The 17,949-nt window shown below is 44.8% G+C and overlaps 1 protein-coding gene and 1 long non-coding RNA gene across 2 annotated transcripts; one reads left to right on the forward strand and one right to left on the reverse strand.

Annotated features, from left to right (window-relative positions):
• Positions 1-133: 133 nt before the first annotated feature.
• Positions 134-5,335, reverse strand: LOC136048710 (uncharacterized). The gene is made up of 4 exons (XR_010622214.1): positions 5,097-5,335; positions 4,153-4,293; positions 1,085-1,274; positions 134-421 (listed from the first exon to the last, which is right to left on the reverse strand). It is a non-coding gene; the product is annotated as an uncharacterized LOC136048710 (long non-coding RNA).
• SH2D4A (SH2 domain containing 4A) lies at positions 4,288-16,071 on the forward strand. Its single transcript, XM_065736456.1, has 9 exons — positions 4,288-4,465; positions 5,268-5,427; positions 6,074-6,233; positions 8,582-8,647; positions 8,982-9,117; positions 11,011-11,227; positions 12,216-12,346; positions 12,787-13,007; positions 14,477-16,071. Exons 1-9 carry the CDS (start codon positions 4,291-4,293, stop codon positions 14,567-14,569), a joined length of 1,359 nt encoding a protein of 452 aa, XP_065592528.1. The 5' UTR covers positions 4,288-4,290; the 3' UTR covers positions 14,570-16,071.
• The last annotated feature ends 1,878 nt before the right edge of the window (positions 16,072-17,949 follow it).

The following is a 17,949-nucleotide window of genomic DNA, read 5'->3' on the forward strand; positions in this document are numbered from 1 at the left end:
GCCGCGCGTGGAATGGCTTGGGACGGAAGGGACCTTAAAGCCCATCCAGACCCAACCCCCTGCCGTTTGCAGGGTCGCCGTCCGCTCGATCGGGTCGCCCAGGATCCCATCCAGCCTGGCTTTGAGAGCCTCCAAGGATGAGGCACCACGGCCGTTCTAGGCAGCCTGAGCCACTACCTCGCTACCCTCTGATCAAAACATTTCTTCCTATCATCTAAACTAGATTTCCTCTCTTTTAGGCTTAAAGCCATTCCCCCTTCCCTGGCTTTACCTTCATCTTCTTGAAGCCAAGGTCGGAAAGAATGGTCTTGCTCTTTTCCACTTCTCTGGCTTTATCACATCCTCAAAGCCACGGTGAGGGCTCAGATACACTAATTCACATCTTCCGGTGTCAGGTCACTGCTTTGGTGCTTTGAAAAAGCTAAGGCAACGACAACAAAAAGACAAAAAGCCCTTTTCAGGCGTAAAACATTTAAACTATTTGTCTTATCAAGTGGAGTCTTTTCTGATGGGCTTCACAAGAGTATTTGACCTTGTCATGTGTCGCATTAAAAGTTAACCTTCAACTGGATTATGATCCTTGAGATAAACATCTCTTTACCATTCCTACAGAAGAGCACGGGGAGGGGCAGGAGATGCAAGAAAGAGGGAGGAAAAACGTAAGTGGCATTTGATATGAACTGACAACCGGCGATGACACCTTTTCCAGCAGTTTCTTTTTTCTCCCACAGTGTCTGAATTTCTTGGGTCACTTTTAATGTAACGTTCCTGTCACATTTTCAGTAGAGATGCACAGAGTAGCTCTAATGCAATTTGAAGAAGCTGCCTCCTGGAAAATCAGTACAAGATGACCGCTATTTATTTTTATACCCTCCTATCTATTTATTGACATGAAGAATACCAAATGCGTGGCTTTTTTTGGAGAACCTTTCCCTCTGCTGGCAGCAGCAATAGTCAGGAGAGGGATGAGGTTTGGCATAAGGGGGTGTCCTCTGAGCCCGGTGCACGGGGTGTGATCTGTAAGCAGGAACACGTAACAGCTTTCCCTAACTGCTGGCATATTTATGCAAGTTCATATACTTACATTTCCCCTATTAATGGTAGATGATTTACAGGAGCCCAGAGAAGAGATGGCTCTCCAACAGGCAGTTTACGAGCTGTGTGACCTCGGTTTTTTAAGGGTTGTATATTTCCCTCGAGGAGCAGAGGTTTCCACTACTTTCAGTGGCAGTTTGGCACGTGAGTCAAGGTGAGATACAGTTGCGAGCCAGCTCCTAAATGCACAGGGGAGAATTTCCAGGTTATCCTCAGGCAAATTCTGTAGCAATAGTGGGGGAAAATACCCTCCCTTTGCATGGGTGGTGCCAAACATCTGAACTCCTCATCGATCTGTCCAAGCTTCACAGGGAAAAATAAAAAAAGTATCAGGACTGGCAATCACGAGTGAGGGACTATCTCAAAAACGCTCTTGGGGAGTTAACCCCATCAGGCCGGGAAGCAGGATTGACATAGAACGTAATGAGCCTTAAAAAGGAGAGCGCCAGAGTGAGGAAGGTCACCAGGGGGCAGAACTGGGAGAGAAAGGACAAAAGTCCACAACCTCTGCAGTTTTGCTCTCTGCAAATTTTAACTCTGCAATATAAACTGTACTGAGCCCAGACAAATACTTCCTGTGCAGCCAAGTGGCGAGAAGGGCAAATACAAGTGACGTGAATTCAAGTTGTCCGTTGCTGCAAGGGCAGCAGCCAGCTGGGGAGTCTTCCCGTCAGTTCCGGCCACTCCTGCCACCCACAGACCTACACAGCCCCTGCTCAGTAACAAGGACATCCTTATGGCATGATTTCTGGCCATCCCGGTTTCACCGAACAGTTTCCAGGGAAGAGTAATTCCGCTGACCCAGAGCCAGAAAACAGCGCTGCTGGGAGACCTTACCAGCTGGCTGGCTTTTTTTTTCCCCCCTGGATATGGTATTGAATGCCCTCTGCTTAGCACGCCATTCAGCATTGGGCTCACACAAACCGCAAATGATACCTTCTCACCTGAAGGCAATAACAGCATGTTACCTCCCTTCACGCAGCAAGACTGTGACACTAAAAGCCTCTTCAATTTTAAACAGTGATTAACTTCTGTTGGTCCGATCATCAAGTTCAGAGCTACTGTCTGCTTCAGCTATTTCCGGCCCATTAGGGACCTAACACTAACCACTCCTCTAGATCAAAATCACCTTGGGCTTACACGAAAGGATTGTTGTGTTACCTCAAATCAGAGCAACATCAAGTACCCTCAGAAGATCGTTCATCTTCAGAGCTGAAATGGTCTTCTAAAAATAAACAAACAAACAAATCAAAACTGAAAGCACGAGGGCCCCACTCCTGACTAACGGTACTTTCTGACGCTGATCTGTTTGCAAAAAGCTTCTCTTGTGGACACCGCTAAAGAGCAGGAGGCAGTGAAGCTTGAAAAGCAGTCCCTCATTGTTCCTATTTCCTGAGGGATCACTGAGTGCTCACCAACACTCTCCCTGTAAAACCTATTCCTTCTCCATGGCTCTCGGACAGCCCAAGCTCCTTTCTTTAGCTGTTGATCTGGAACAATTCCCACTGAGCGGCCCCAAAAGCCTGCTTGATGCCGGCGTGGGGATAAGATGGGGAAAGGTAGGACACCACTACGTGAGAACAAATACAGCAAATACTGTCCTGCCAGCTGGATTTCATAGAACCTATCATTCCGCTGCTCCATTTCACCTAATTAAATGTACCGTGTTCACACTCCTTTGGAAAACTTCAGTATTATGTTTCTGTGCCACCTCCTTCTCTATTTTTTTCATTCCTCTGATTAAAAAAATAAGCAGATTGCAAGTAGTCGTGCTCTGAAGCTGAAGGTGCTCCCAGCACCTTTTCTTTTCCTGAGTCAACCCAAAACTGAGGTCTCTAGGGATCTAGTCCTCTCCACTGTAAGAGACTTAATTTAATTCCCAGATGTAATACATCCTGCTGCTTCACCCTGTTATAGGTTATTACATTGTGTTCTTGGCACCTCTAAATTACTGCCCCACCAACCACTTTCCTCTTCCCTACTGTGGTACATCCTGTGTGCTTGCTCCTGAGACTCCCAGGATTTGTGCAGAAGCAGAAGAATAACCCTGCTAGGTTTTTCTCTTCCCCCTTCTCCCACACCAACACCACAGTTGTACAACAGTGTCACTGCACGTGCTGTCAACTAGCCTCCTGATAGCCCTGACATTACCCAGATAAGATATAAAAAGTAGTTCCAAGGTCCTTAGTCCACATTTTTATTTCCCCACTCCGCAGCCAGCCTTGCTCCAGTAAGACTTATCACAATTCTTCCAGAAAATAATAGTAATAAACTTCTGCTGTAAATGTAAGCGCTTGGGCACAAAGCATAGCTTTGTAGGTGCTAAGTACATTGCATACACCAGACATGACCAGGCACCCTGGGCAAGAAGAGGAGCACTGCTTCTCCCCGTCTGCTCCATCCTGTCAGCTGGGGATGTGCTGTGTCAGGCTCACCACGTGGGAAAGGTGCCTCGGCAAGAAATGCCAGACAGGCAGCTGTCTCAGGCTCAGGAGCTGCTCAGATCTAAGTCGTTTGGCTTTGAAGAAAACGCTTTGCACTCCCTTGCCTTGCCGTGATGCTGTCTTTGAAGGAGCACCCCCCAGAATACCAACCAAGCAACTCCCGCTCCTACCTCAAAAGCAGCGCCTAAGGCCCTCCCAGTATTTCCTTGGTAAAATGAGGCCGGCCAGACTTGTTAACATCACACCGCCCCATCTCAAAGTTTTCCTTTTCAAAGGAGGAGCCGTCTACTCGCAGGTTCATTGATTCTCTGCCCAGCAGGAATGTTTGCTCAGGCACCGACAAGCCACACCTCTGATGACTGTAACAGGCAGAGCTCTCTCTGTTTTGATAGACTATCAGCTAGGTTTATCAAGATATATAAACAAAAACTCCCCTTTTCAGAACTTCCCCCAATTCCGGCCAGCTGTCCCTGCAGAACTTGCGGGGGCTGCGTCCGAGCTGAGCTCACCTGTTATTTCAAGAAGTTTTAATAGTAGGTTCTAAGCTACTTATTTACTTTTTTGGTCTCTACAGGAAGTCTAAGCAAAAAAAAAAAAAAAAAAGTATAATTACCCTGGCACGCCTGCATTCCTGCTCCAGGCTCAGGAGGGAAGGGAGTCTTTCTTGTCAGTGCAGACACGTTCAAGCCAGGAAGAGAACCGGATCCCTGGAGATCATTGCCACAAACGTGTGTAACTGAAACCCACAGCCATGCTGAAACAGATATTATCGGAGATGTACATCGATCCTGACCTACTGGCAGAACTCAGCGAGGAGCAAAAGCAGATCCTCTTCTTCAAGATGAGGCAGGAGCAGATCAGACGGTGGAAAGAAAGAGAAGCTGCAGCAGACAAGGTTTCAGCAAAGAAGCCACCGCCAAAAAAAGGTAAGAGCTTCCTGCTCTGGCCCAGATCTGACCAAGTGCACTGCGCCCTAGAAATGGGAGGTAATGCGCCCCTAGAGCAATTTCTTCTCCCCAGGACACATCATAATTGCATTTCCAAATTGCAAATAAACCCAGCTCTGATGGGTAGTTTTGGCCTGGCACACGGTGATTTCAATCTCTGGCTCAGATGCTCGGTCCTTAACCAAGTTTCTAAAATCCCCCTCCTGAGAAGGCATGGCTTGCTTACCCCCGGAGCAAGAGATTTATCTCATTCCCCCACTCAATGGACGTCTCTGAATCTGTCTATAAAATAACCTTGACTTGAACGCCTCCCCTAGAATATCAGCAACATACCGGAGTTTGGCGAGTGCCTTTACCTGGGCTGAAACACCGTGTCGGTGCCTTTTAGACCTGAAGTCCCCTCGCCTTTGTTAGGATTACATAGCGTGCTCTCTTCTAGGACTGCAACACTGTTCTCTCAGCTCTTTCCCACCTGCTCTGTTTGCAGACAGTTCATCCCTCAGCAGTCTCTAGACAAGGGGGCTAGGGAGGGCAGTGGCAAGAAATTGGAGAAAGAAAGGAAACAGTGGCATCCCTTGCCCCTAAAATGAGAAATTTCTCCTTCACTGACCTGGATGCAGTACCATGAAATGAAATGGGAGACGTGTCCCGTGTCCCAGCTGATCTTTTCCCACGCACAACTGCTTTTGGAAGGGTACTGCCAATAGCAGCAGCCAAGGGACACAGGTCCTGCAGGCAGCTGCTGAGCAAACTGGTTTCAAAAAAGCCACTTCTTTTCCAGCCAGCACGAAGTCAGTACAATGGAAGCTAGGTGCCGACAACGAGGTCTGGGTCTGGGTGATGGGTGAGCATCCTTCAGATAAATCGTATGCAGCCATCTGTGAAGAGATCCAGGCACAAAGGGCAAAGCGGTTAGCGAATGAGCAAGGCAAGGAGGCCAGGTAAGCACCCTCCATTTGGAGGACTTGGGGGTGAACAGGGAGGAAAAAACGTTCCTAGAAAGTGGAGGCTGGACTCTTCTCTGGGGACTCTCCTCTGCTCTGTAGATTTTCCTCCTCGCAAAGAAGCAAGAGGGCAAGTCCAGCACTGCCACAGGGAAGTAACACTAATCTCTTTGTAAAACCTCTTTTCTTTTCTCCGATTTCCACCTTGGGGCTGGGCTGGGCGCGGTTGTCGCTGTCACACTCTACTTGTAGATTAAAAGCACGGGCTTTCTGCAGGCACGCACAATACCATCAGAGACCAGCTCCAGCTTGGGGCCGGCCCCAGCTCCTCAGTTTCTCAGGATATCCCTGCTGTATGCTAACTTCAGCATATCACAGGAAATAGTAACTGTTTCTGCAGCAGGCCACGTGTGTGGATTGCACTGATTCACCGACAGGTGCTTGCCTGCAGCAGGCCAACAGTTACTCACAGTGAGTAATTAATTTAATTATTCCATCTGCCTGATTTGGAGATACGACAGCTGCATGTAGGCACACTGCTCTATCACAGCAACTGCTCTGCTCATGTGTAATTTCCTGTCAGATGCTTAGAGAGCAGAGAGTCGCACCCTGGTATTCCCGAGCCCTGTCTCTTGTCTTTCAGAGAGACAGACCGTGCTGTAACACAGTCTCTGCAACCACAGGCAGAAGTCCTGGGTAAGACAGAAGTTCAGAGAAACAATAAAGACACTGTAGAGGAACAGAAAGAAGAGGCGAGAAAAAACACTGCCGGTACAATTGGGAAAAGCCAGGAGCTCAAAAAGGTAGTTTTTCCCCTTTTCTCCACACTACCCATAATTATTTGCTTTGAGATCGAGGAAGTGCAGCAAATCTAGGTTGCTAAAAATACAAAGTTGAGAGAAAAGCTAGCTGGCTATTAAGGTTTTTCTTCTGAATTTTCAGGACAAACCTTACTGCTACATCCTTCCTTAGGACTTAGAAGGTTTAAGTGCTACTGTTAGCTGGGACAGATCCGCTCTGCACCACCAGACAAGTTACTCTCAATTCCTCTACTTCTCTTCTCCATGGATCAAGCGAGAGTCACAGTACTTTCTTTCCTGCTCTGTGGCAGTTTGGACTGCTTTTCAGACAAGACCAGGGTGGCTATCCCAGGATCTTCACATGCAAAGATGCAGCCCTCAGATAAATCATCGACTTTTACAAAAGATCAGATGAATGTAGTTCTGCCAGTATTCTCTAACATGTGCATCTTAAGTTCCCTCTTTTATTGGTTTTTTTTGCCTTCCAGAAAAAATTACAGTTCATAAACTTGACAGCATAGGACAACTCCAAATGCAGTAACTATAGTGACAGCATCTCCATTTTTACTGAGGTGTCTCATTACAGGAATATTTTTTTTCCAGTAATGAACTGAGACTTATATATATATATATATAATTAACTACCAATGCAATCACATTTGAACAGAAAAGTCCTGCCAATTCAATGGGTGAAGTCCAATCTCATTCTGTGAGTTTTCATTCCGCCTTCCACTGCTAACTACTATTACAAGTGTATATTCCCCTATTACACAGCCAGGACATATCCGACCACATAAGCATTATAAGTGAAGATCAGGTCTGGGCTAAATGCCCCTCCCACTGCTGCCAATATACTGAGGGAATTCAGTGGCTAAGTGGCTGTCTCCTTTATCAGAAGGTTCTGAATCACACAAGGTTTTTCTCAGCACTGTTTGCTGAAGTTGAGCAACTATGTGGGAGATGTTCTCCCCCCCCTCCCCCTTCAAAGAAAACTATTAGTCAGAATAAAAAACACTGAATCTGCCAACTCAAAAAGGCCACTGCCAAAAACATAAAACGTATTCAAAATTCTGCAACAGAGGGGTTTGGGGGTTTTGCATATTTAACTTTCTGTTTTATGTTGTTATAGTAATTTTCTCAGGTTTCTGGTCTTTTTGCTAGACTAAGGGTGGATACAGACTGCAGACCCAAATGTTGCATTTTCTAAGCATGGAGAAGGGGAGCTTCCTCTCGCCTTCCTTGTCCCATGGCTTTTTCCGTACCTGAGGGATCTGAGCATAGTGCTTCGCTGCAAGGGTATGGGGGTTGACCTGAGAAAACAAGCTGCTTCACTTACATTTTAAGTTCTTAGCTCTCTGTTTAGGAGCTGGAAATTGAAAATTGAGATTCATATTAAATAATAGCTCAGCGGGTGATGGAGAAAGCAAAGCATGTCCTAGGTAAGCAGTGTAGTACAGCTAACTTATTACTCATTGTGTCGTGGGAGGCAGCCTGGGTCGAACAGGGAGGAGGGTGGGGGCTTGCTCAAAAACAAGCCTCACCTTTTCCTAAACGACAGTCTAGCATAGCTAAACTGGTTTTAGGAAAGGGAAAACACAACACAGCTAGCAGGGTCAGTCTGACAAGCAGTGGTTTGCACTGCACAGCAGTAACCAAACAAACACAGGTAAAGCTCCAGGTGGCAGGTTCTGCTAGGGCTTGACTTACAGAAAAGGGAAGATGGGAAGCTGCCTTCTCCCTGGGACCGCTTGAGAGTATCACTTAGCAAATCCTGGCAGACTTGGGACAATTCCTGACAATTCTGACTCATTCTCCCATGGCATATTAAATTCAATATGATGAAAACAAACTATTTTAGTCAGAGAAAACTGGCAAAATTTGTTAACATAAAAGCCACATTCATCCTTCTGCACTGAACTCCTACTGTCCAGCTACTTGCATCTGCAGAAGATTAGGCTGAGGTGTACCTCAAGTCCCAGGCACAACCGAGATTCACTCTGGAAATTCTTTGTTGGTGCATATTTCTAAGGGTAAAGCACTCCTAAAATTCTTCTGCTCTAGCTGTGGGGAGAAGGACAAGGAGAGAGCAGCTGCTTTTTGGCATCAGCTGTGAAAGTGCATAATGTTACTGCCTGTCTTGCTGGGCACACCAGAGAAAGCTGCGAGAAAGGAGTAGTCTGCGAAGTACAAAACGTGGCACTTACACATGAAAAGCATACCAGGCAATGGCAGCCCAGTACGACCACAGTCTCTACCTGCAGTCATTCAGGTTTTTGTCAAGGGTACCTTCCAAAAAAGAGCCAAGTTCCACATTCTGCATTTGTTTCTCACTGCTCTTTTCCTCTGCCCAGAGGGAAGCTCGGGATGTACACCAGATGCTGGCAGACTGCCAGATGAGGAGGGGTGGCTTCTCACAGGTATGTTGCAATCTAAGATGCTCTTGACTTTGTGTCTGATGCAGACGTTATCTTAAAATCCCAGTTGTACTCAGCACTGCCATACTCCTCAAGTGTGGCATTAGAACAAAGCAGGCCAGCCTGGCAGACCGGGCAATAGCATGGGAAGATGTTCCAGATCATTTATTTTGCCCTTCTTTCTCTGTTGTAAGCTGCAGTAAAAGAATAAGTTCCGCATGTTGGAATCAAATGGATTCACAACAGAGAATTGAGTTCCTGCTTTTTAAAAGCTAGGTGAAAAGCAAGGCTAAAACTAGCCTGGGACAAAGCACTGAACAAGCCATTTCTTTCACAGATGAAGGGAGGGCAGAGAAGAAATTCAGAAGAGACTACAGCCCCGCTGAAGACAATACCACAAAGCCACACATGTTCAGAAAACCAGAGGATGTTGCAGAAATCTGATGAGAACGAGCCTGAATGGCAAGAATCCTGTAAGATCTTAGGATGACCTTTTCCTTTAGGGCTTGAGAAATATTAGGGCTCTGCGTGGTCATTTCAATAATTCCCTTGCAAAACTGGAACTCAGTATTTCTCACCTAGTAGGTGGAGAGTACTGTCAAAAAATACAGCGCTGCATTATCGGAAAGTTTTGAGTGCACACAGCACTGAAACAAGAGCTGGGCAGAGAAATGGTGGATGTATCCTACAGAAAAATATCCACTTGTCATCATTTTGCATTTCCAGTCTTTTCTGTGTTTTGATCAAAGAGTTTTTATTTTTAATGGGCAGCTGATAGATTTAAGTATTAAACAACTAGGTCAAGCAGAATGAGTCCTGCTGGAATATGACAGCCCTCAGCAGCCATATGAAAATAATTACAGATAGGACCCACAAGAGTGTAGCCAGGATAATTCATTTGAAACTAGAAGTTGGCCCTTGGCAAAACTTTGCAGTAACCACTGCTTGTGTGGAAAAGAATAACAGGTAGTGAGGACAAACTAAAAAGGGTAATTTCAAAAGCAATTAGCCCAAACTTCAGAAATGAGTGGGGAGGGCTTTTGCTGCTCAGTAAAACTCAGTTTTCTGCAGAAGATCAGTGCAAGGCCAAGGTAAAAGTGCTTGCACCACACAACTGTATAGTGGAGAGGTGAGACTGTCTGAGACCTTGGAAATAATATGAAACATGAAAGAAAGAAACAGCACGAAACACAAACAAGGGGCTGCAACCAATCCCCCTGCTTCCTCCCTTCCCTTCCTTGTGGTTGGACTCGATGATCTTGAAGGTCTATTCCAACCTGAGCAATTTTATGATCTCCTGCAAGGCACAGCCCTGTCGTCTGCTTCGCTTTCACACAGTCTCACTGATCCCTGCTGCACCTTCTAACGTCAAGAATCCGAACAACAGGATCAAAAATGACAAAGCAGTATGAGACTTACATTAACATCTATCTCTGCTGCAAAGTGTATCCTGACCTGTCTTAACTACTACAAAGACTACATTTTGTTATAGGATCTCCCACAATAACCACATACTGCAAAAGTGATTTTTCAGCATAGGCCGAGTTAAAAAGATATTTCAACTTGATTCCTTTTCAGGGAAGCTCGCTGTTCAGCTTTCTCAGAGGCTGGAACAAAGGGTCACAAGCTCAGTAAATAGCAAATACTGAGAAATACCCTGACGTACTGCTCGCCTTTGTTTCCATCCAGGTTCAAGTTCTGCTCCTCATGTCTTCCTCTCCTGGGGAGAAGGAATATTGAAGGCAAACCTTACAGTGTTTTTTTCCTAGCTTCTCCCCTGCGGTTCAGTAGATGGCAATGCTGTACTAGCACATGTTTCCACTTCAGGCTAAGGCTTTTGTTGTTCTAATTAAAACACTGAATTTGATCACAAAAGCACAGAAAGTACTAGCCTAACTCAGGCTGGAGAGCTGGTTACTACTCAGCAAAAACAAACAAAATAATATCCAGCCAAGCTCTCTAGTCTACAAAAAAGTTTCAGCAACACTCCCGTCCCTTTGCAAATCCCACAGCAGATGCCCAAAAGCGGTGGGATGGGAGACAGGTGGCAAATGTTCTCACAGAAAAGCGCATCTTTCCTACGGTGGCCAGAGTAGCTGAGCCACTCAAGGCTAGCAAGGAAGACAAATGACTTTCAAAGTAGGCAACCTAAAATGCCTTCTTGAAAATAGAGGAGGGGAAGTACCTTAGTCGCAGAGCTTCCTCCCTCCTTGGTAACACAGTTTCTGCCTAGTGTAGGGGCGTCCAGAGAATCTAAGTGCTCTGAAATGTGTTATTTCTCAGCTCCAACAGAGAGATGGCTAAGCAGCAGCAAGCTCAAAACTTGCCTGGTTGTTCGCTCCTGTAGGACTGCTTTTCTGTTCCAGTGCGGAAATCCAAGGCTGCAGACGAGAAGAGGCGCTCCCTCGCACGGCAGGCCAGGGATGACTACAGGAGGCTTTCATTGCAGGGAGCCCACAGAGGGAAGCAGGCAGACATATCCAAGAATGCCACAGCAGGAGATCGGCGTCCACTCCAGTATCCTCCTCTCCCACCCAAGCCTAAACTTCTACCTCCTGTGATGGCGAATGGCAGAGCAGTTAGGTGAGAAAAATGCGCGCTGTTGAGGGGAGGCGAAAGGGGATGAGATTCTTCTGCTCTGACAAGGGCTGTTTGAAATGACAAATGCTTGTTCACCTTGTGTAGAAGAAACACTCAGCTGGGAAAAATGTAAAGGCTAAACTATATTCCTGCCTAGGGTATGAAGATCGTAGGAGAACTGTTGATTAGAATGATAACAGTATATTCATTCACCCCTGGAGATTAACCGTCAGATTGGGATTCTCACTGACACTGCTTTCACTAAAATAAACTTGCACACCAGAAACTCCACTTCAGTGACATCCACACAGTTCTGCTCAGTCTTCTAGTGATTTTCAGTGACTTCAGTTCACTTTATTCATCGCTGCTCTTCAGAGAAGGCTAGCATATGTCATGGTGTAACGTAAAAGGACAGGTGGTGGCCTACTGTAAAGGAATCCATCTCTGCAGGAAATATTGGAAATTCAGTGCTGGGCTACTAAAAACAAAGACAGTGGCATATCTGCTGAGTACCAGCATCATAAAAGTCGTGTTGTGTGTTTTTGCCCAACTGAGAGAAATGCCACCAAATCACGAGAGCTGCTGACTTGCATGCCCTCAGCTTCAACCCCTCAACCATCGCAGCTGTTCCTGGCCACCATTCTCTCAGCTCTGCCTTCCTTAGCCTCCTCTCCAAATGCCCAACCTCCCAGTTATACTGAGCTTTTAGAGATGCAAGGCACCTGTCCAACAGAGTAAAGTTTTCTTTTTGCCATGTGCAAAAGTCAGATTCAGTGACAAGTTGATATAATAGAACATCCTAATTCTAGAATACACAGCACACCCTCTTTGTCAGGTGACCGTTATAAACCATACAATTACGCTCATAGCCACGTTATCGTAAGCCTTCTGTTGAGGGTTGTTCCTATCACGATGAACAAAAAACAATTCTTGCCAGGATCGAAAAGCTGCCAGTCAAATTTGAGATACAAATCACTGCCTTTTGAAACAGGAAAGAGGGAATCCAGAGGACAATCTCCAATTCAGCTGAAGAAAGTATCATCAAGTGGTTCAAAGAGGAGCAATTCCCACTTCGAGCTGGCTATCAGAAAACCACAGACACGATAGCTCCTTGGTTTCACGGTGAGTCCTGAGACCTTTGGCCCCAACCCAACCTTTTAAGGAGGTGCTTCTACTAAGAGGGCTGCCACAACAACCTGAGCCCGGGAACTTTTTGACGGTGGCTAGCTACATTTTCAATTTTTAATAGGCATGATAGTTCGAATTTCTCTAATGATGACAAAGATGAAGCTAAAGTCTTAAGAGTGGAATCCATATCTTCGCAACTTCTCATAACTATAATGAGCATAATATGCTGGATGTAGAACAGTTAGCATGACACCGTGGTCTGCTACCAGCAATGGCAATACTTCTCGTAGATTAGTGAGCAAGAAAACATGCTGAGGATAGAAGCACTGTGAATTAGTTTTAGAATGGTACAGAGGATTTCTTTGGAGAACTGCTCCATCTGCTCCTGCACAAACGCTTTTCTCACTTCAGCTCTGTGTTGTGGCTTTGAACAGGTATCCTAACCTCTAAGAAAGCAGAGGAGCTTCTAAGTAAAACAGTGCCAGGAAGCTTTCTGGTCCGCGTCAGCGAGAAAATCAAAGGCTATGTGCTTTCCTACCGGTCTGCGGAGGGATGTAAACACTTCCTCATTGATGCCTCCAGCGATTCCTACAGCTTCCTTGGAGTGGACCAGCTACAACATTCAACGCTGGCTGACCTTGTTGACTACCACAAGGTGAAAGTCTAGCAATGTACTCATTAATGATTTCTTAAGTATTTTCCTCAGGGTACTTCAAAATAAGAAGGATCAGATTCAGTTGTTATAATGCAGTTAACAAGTCCCATTTTGGCAGCTACTGGGTATTCTATGTGATGTTCCAGAAGGGTATGCAAGCCTAATGGGGACAACCGAGTACATCTCAGATGTCTCAGACCTGAATTGCTCCCCCTGAAAGTGAACAGAACACCTTGCACAGGGCTCAAGTTACCACACGTTAATGAGTAGATTTGCCGATAAGGCAATAGGAAACAGTATGCTGTGGTTGTGGAGTCCCAGCAAGTACTGTAAGTAGAAAATTGTTTGTCTCCAGCTTTAGAAAGAAAGATAACAAGCTGTATTTGTAATTTCAAAGCGGGCAAGGTATGATATGGAACGAAGGTAATAAGTAGCAGAAGGGAAGGAAAAAGGCTGTCAGGTCCTTACAATAACACTGTGTTTGCTAGCACTGACCGCAGTTGCATGGACTCCAAGATTGAGATTATGCATTCATTTACTGTAAGATCTGACCAGAGACGGGACAACCGTTTTGCCAAAAGGTTCACATAAAATTTATAACGCAGATGTGATTAAACTAAATTGGTCACTGAAGAAAATATCTATGCTCATTTGCTATATGAAGCTCTATCTGGGCTTCTTCAACCTGCTTCTTGCAGGCTGAATCTGTTGAAAGCAGGAGCTAGACAACTTACTGGCACCAGAGCCAGAAGATTTAAAGCCTGGCTGTGGATGTCTGTATTAAAGATAGAATCACACCCACAGTCTGCAAAGAATCCTACAGACTCTACTGCACGATAGCAGTTGTGTGTGGGAGCAGGGTGAACCCACCCTGCTAAAGTGCTCTGGTGGGCTCTGCTCATGACCCACTGGGTGGCCATGAAAGAAGGCAAGCTCCCACCATGCATCTACTGCTGGGACTGAGAACAGGATGAGGAGCAGAAACTCAGTTTCCAGGGAATTCTCGTTATAAACAGGCTTGCCTAAGCAGAGGGCACACTGCAGGACCCACTCTCATCCCTCCCAGAAACACAGCTCCCACTTGTGGGCGCCTCGCCTGCAAGCTTGCAGTCCTTTTTTGGCTTTAAATACCTGTTTCAGAAAAAGTCCACAAGTTTACCTGTGTGCTACACAATCCTCACTCCAACAACTCCTAGGCAGGACAACATTTCCCACTATATAAGCTGCTTACAAGATGAGCACAGCTGTTTCCAAGACCTACCAGTATCACGTCACCAGATTACCACACCTAGCACAGATGTTTATTTTGAAGGCAGAAGCCAGGCTTGCAGATCTGCTTTCCGAACTCCCTGTGCTCTGAGCCATATCATACAGTGAGATGAATGGGTCCACACAGTAACAGAGTGCCAATGTATTGTGGTATACTGGCCTGTTTGAAAAGTGTTTAAAATTGTATTCTCTATTAACAGGATGAACCCATCACTTCTATGGGAAAGGAGCTGTTGCTTTACCCATGTGGTCAAGAGGACCGTGAACCAGATTACATCTCTCTGTTTGAGTGAACCTCCCAGTCTCATTACGTAGCCCCATGCTCATTTTCACCAAGATTTCAAACCGGAAGCTGCTGACGCTTACCTGAAACTTGCCATAAGTGCCTCTATTTCAAATCCTTTACAACAAAGCAGCGGGTGGATAAGTGCTGTCACAGCCTTGCCATTTCAACGGAGTTTTACAATGCACCAGCCCAGCAAGCTACAGAACACCCAGATACATCATGCACATTGCTGTGGATTAGATAAGGAAGTATCAATTGAACAGAGAGTTTTGCAGATTTCCTCAGGGATATCTATGCTCAAGCTGCGTTTTGCTCTTGAATGCAAGGCTGCCTGCTGTCTGGGAAATAGATTGATAACTACAATTGAATGAGATCATAGCTTCCTGAAAGCACCAAACAACTCAGAGAAGTGAATCGGTCTTGAGAGTAATTTGTATAATGTGAAACTTAATCCTGTAAAGTGCTGTGCCCTTGGAATCAAGGATGTTAAAGTAAAACATCCAAGTACGCCCTTGGTGCCTTTCAGTGAAGTGTGTTCTCTGAAGAGGAATTTTTATGAAAAATGCATTTTTAAAATTCCTTTAGACTCTGAATGTAGACCCTCGGTTTTTTAACCTTTATCTAAATCCCACACTGGCCTTTCTGCATAGAGGGGGATTAACAAAGGTTAATACAAGGGAATGGAGAAGGGATGCAGGAATTTGTTAGAAACACATGCACAGAACCTAAACAGTGTAAGAAATAGGGCCTGTATCAGTATTAGAACAGTTTACAGAAGTGTTTGTTTGCCAGTAAATAATGCTGTTTTTTCAGAACAGAGCTATTTATTACAAGCTGTGTCTAGATTCCTGGGATGCAGATGGTATGAACCGTATTACAGAACTTTGCTTTCAACAATATGTTCTCTCTTGGTATCTGTTACACTGCTCTTAAAACACACAATTCAGAATATTGAGGAAGAATCTGGACAGAATCACGTGAATTAATCCTCACCCAGACTGCTTCAATTTGAATTGTTGCACATGAGAAACTGGACAACTTGGCACTGTTCTGCAAGTCTGCTAACACCATCATTTGTAAGAGATGTGACTGTCAAAGAGTAGGCAAGCGCTCAGTTGCTTACCTGTTCCCTTCCTTCAACTGGATCAGGGATACCCTGCTTTTGACCCTGAAGCAGTCAAAAGCTTCAGTCTTATACTGACCTGTATTTTGCAGAACATAGATTAGAAGAAATTCTAATAATCTTCTGGTCTTAAAATCCAATATTATGCTGATAGGTGGTTTCCACAGAGAGCAAAATCTACGCTCCAGTTGCAGCATGTTTAAATTACTAGAGATGGAAGCCTTAATTTAAACTGAGATTCTGAAAGAAGAAACAACGGTAATAGAGCAAAAGATTTTAGGAACTTCTTGAGCATTATATAACATATACAAAACGGATATTTTCAACATAATCAACATCAATCATGAGAAAGGTCACTAGGCTGTCTGTAGGGGGAAGAAAAGCCGCCCTTCCCCCTTCCGAACTGCTTCTATAGAGTAACCAAAATTAAAAGCCAGATTAACAACACTAGAGAAAAACTATAGCTTCTCACGATCTCAGGTGAAGAGTACAGGACAGCAATTGTCCTGCTGGAGACAAATCATGAAGTGTTTTGTATAAGTATGGGCAATTGGATGAAGTCTTCTTTAAAAAAGTAGTCTGAGAAACAGGCTGATAGTTTGCAGAAGTAATGCGCAGGTTGATCTGACATTGACACAGCAGGAACTCACAAACATGACCAACTGCATCTCTAAGATCCACAATGGGCCTCTTCAGAGTTTGGACTGTTGGCCAGTAGATACTTTTGTATCATAACTACTTCTTTGCAAGTTACCCTGAGAATGAGCGGAGCAAGGAAGAATCGGGGATGCTGGTTTCACTCATACTGTAGACTTTCACTACAGACTTTCTTTCGTTCTTCAAAAGAAGTTGTGCAACTATTACAAGAGTTATAATATTTGTAATCTACTTGCTGGGACTACCAGGACAGCTGGAAGTACGTATCAATTTGTTTTGTTGAAGGCCTTCATTCCTTCAGCTAGGACATGCAGAAGTCCCCATGCGGCCTCTCTTAATATGGATAGCGATGCGTATTCTCTCCCCAACTAAGATCTTGTTAAAGCTGCCATTCTGAGAAAGATCACAAGCCGTCTGCTTCTTGGACAAGGAAAGTAGAGAGCTGCCAACAAAAGCTACACCTAAGATGGATGTTCATATCATCAGCGTGAAAGACCTCCACTAGTCTATAGAAGTGTAGGTAATAACAGCTTCCCCTTCTCTCTCTTCCACATTGGTACAGTCTCAACCCTTAAGCAAGGCCTACCAGACTTCTGCTGTGATTAGATTTTCCTGTGGATCTCTCTGGGGTGGCTAGTGTCCGTGGGCTGGTGCTCTCATCACTGACTGAATTCCACTTTTTGCCAAGCGACAGGACGTGCATAGACAGTATCACTCCCGGCATCTCAATGGAAAAGGACTTGAAAGAAAAATCACAAGAGTCCTCTAAAGAAAAAAAAACTTGGGCAACTTGGACAGGGGCTTGATGATGCACTACACCCCAAAGCAGTGATGTGTGAAACTTACAGATGCCCAAAGCTTAGACTTACAAACATAGGTACGAATGGACTTTCGGAGATCATCCAGCCACGCTCAGCAAGTAGACCCAAACTCAGAATAACATTGAGCTGCTCAGGGCTTAGGTTATACTTAAGATGATAAAAAATATCACAGTAAATAGAAAAGGCCAGGTTCAAGGCAGGTTGCAATTATGAAATTTCTATAAAATGCATCAGCCATTTTTAAAACCAGGTGAAAAATGGTTAACAATTTTTATTAACCTTTAATTAAAGGTTAAATGGGACTATAGGAAAAACTTTCACTTTGGAACAGCAGTGATCAGAGCTCTTAAATGCATTCAACATGCCTGGCTCCTTCCAGTACGATAATATTTGTCAGATTTCTTCATCAGAACAGATTATTTTATGAATGATTTATCATGCATGCTGGAAAGAAAAACATTATTTGGACGATCTACCTGAACTATCTTTGAAGCTACAGTAAGTGATGCATTAAGGCTTCTTTCCTAAGCGCAGAGTTCTCTTTGCAGCAGATCCTTGTGTATTTTTGCACTGTTTGGGGACATGCTTGGTGTTTCACATGACAGTGCTATGAAAGTCGCTTGCATCTAACAAAAGGAAAATACATCAAAGGAAAAAGCACTAACAGTACCAGCACATTCTCTGCAGACTCTGCATGCAGGGCTTTCTAGAGAGTTTCACAAGCACTCTTCCTATCACTCAGCAAAAGGACAAATGGCATTTTATTCACTGATAATTGCTCTCTCG

This window comes from Cyrtonyx montezumae, unplaced genomic scaffold (genome assembly GCF_038088225.1).
Source record: "Cyrtonyx montezumae isolate F1298 unplaced genomic scaffold, pur_monq_1.0 scaffold_2, whole genome shotgun sequence".
In the NCBI taxonomy this organism is placed as follows: domain Eukaryota; kingdom Metazoa; phylum Chordata; class Aves; order Galliformes; family Odontophoridae; genus Cyrtonyx; species Cyrtonyx montezumae.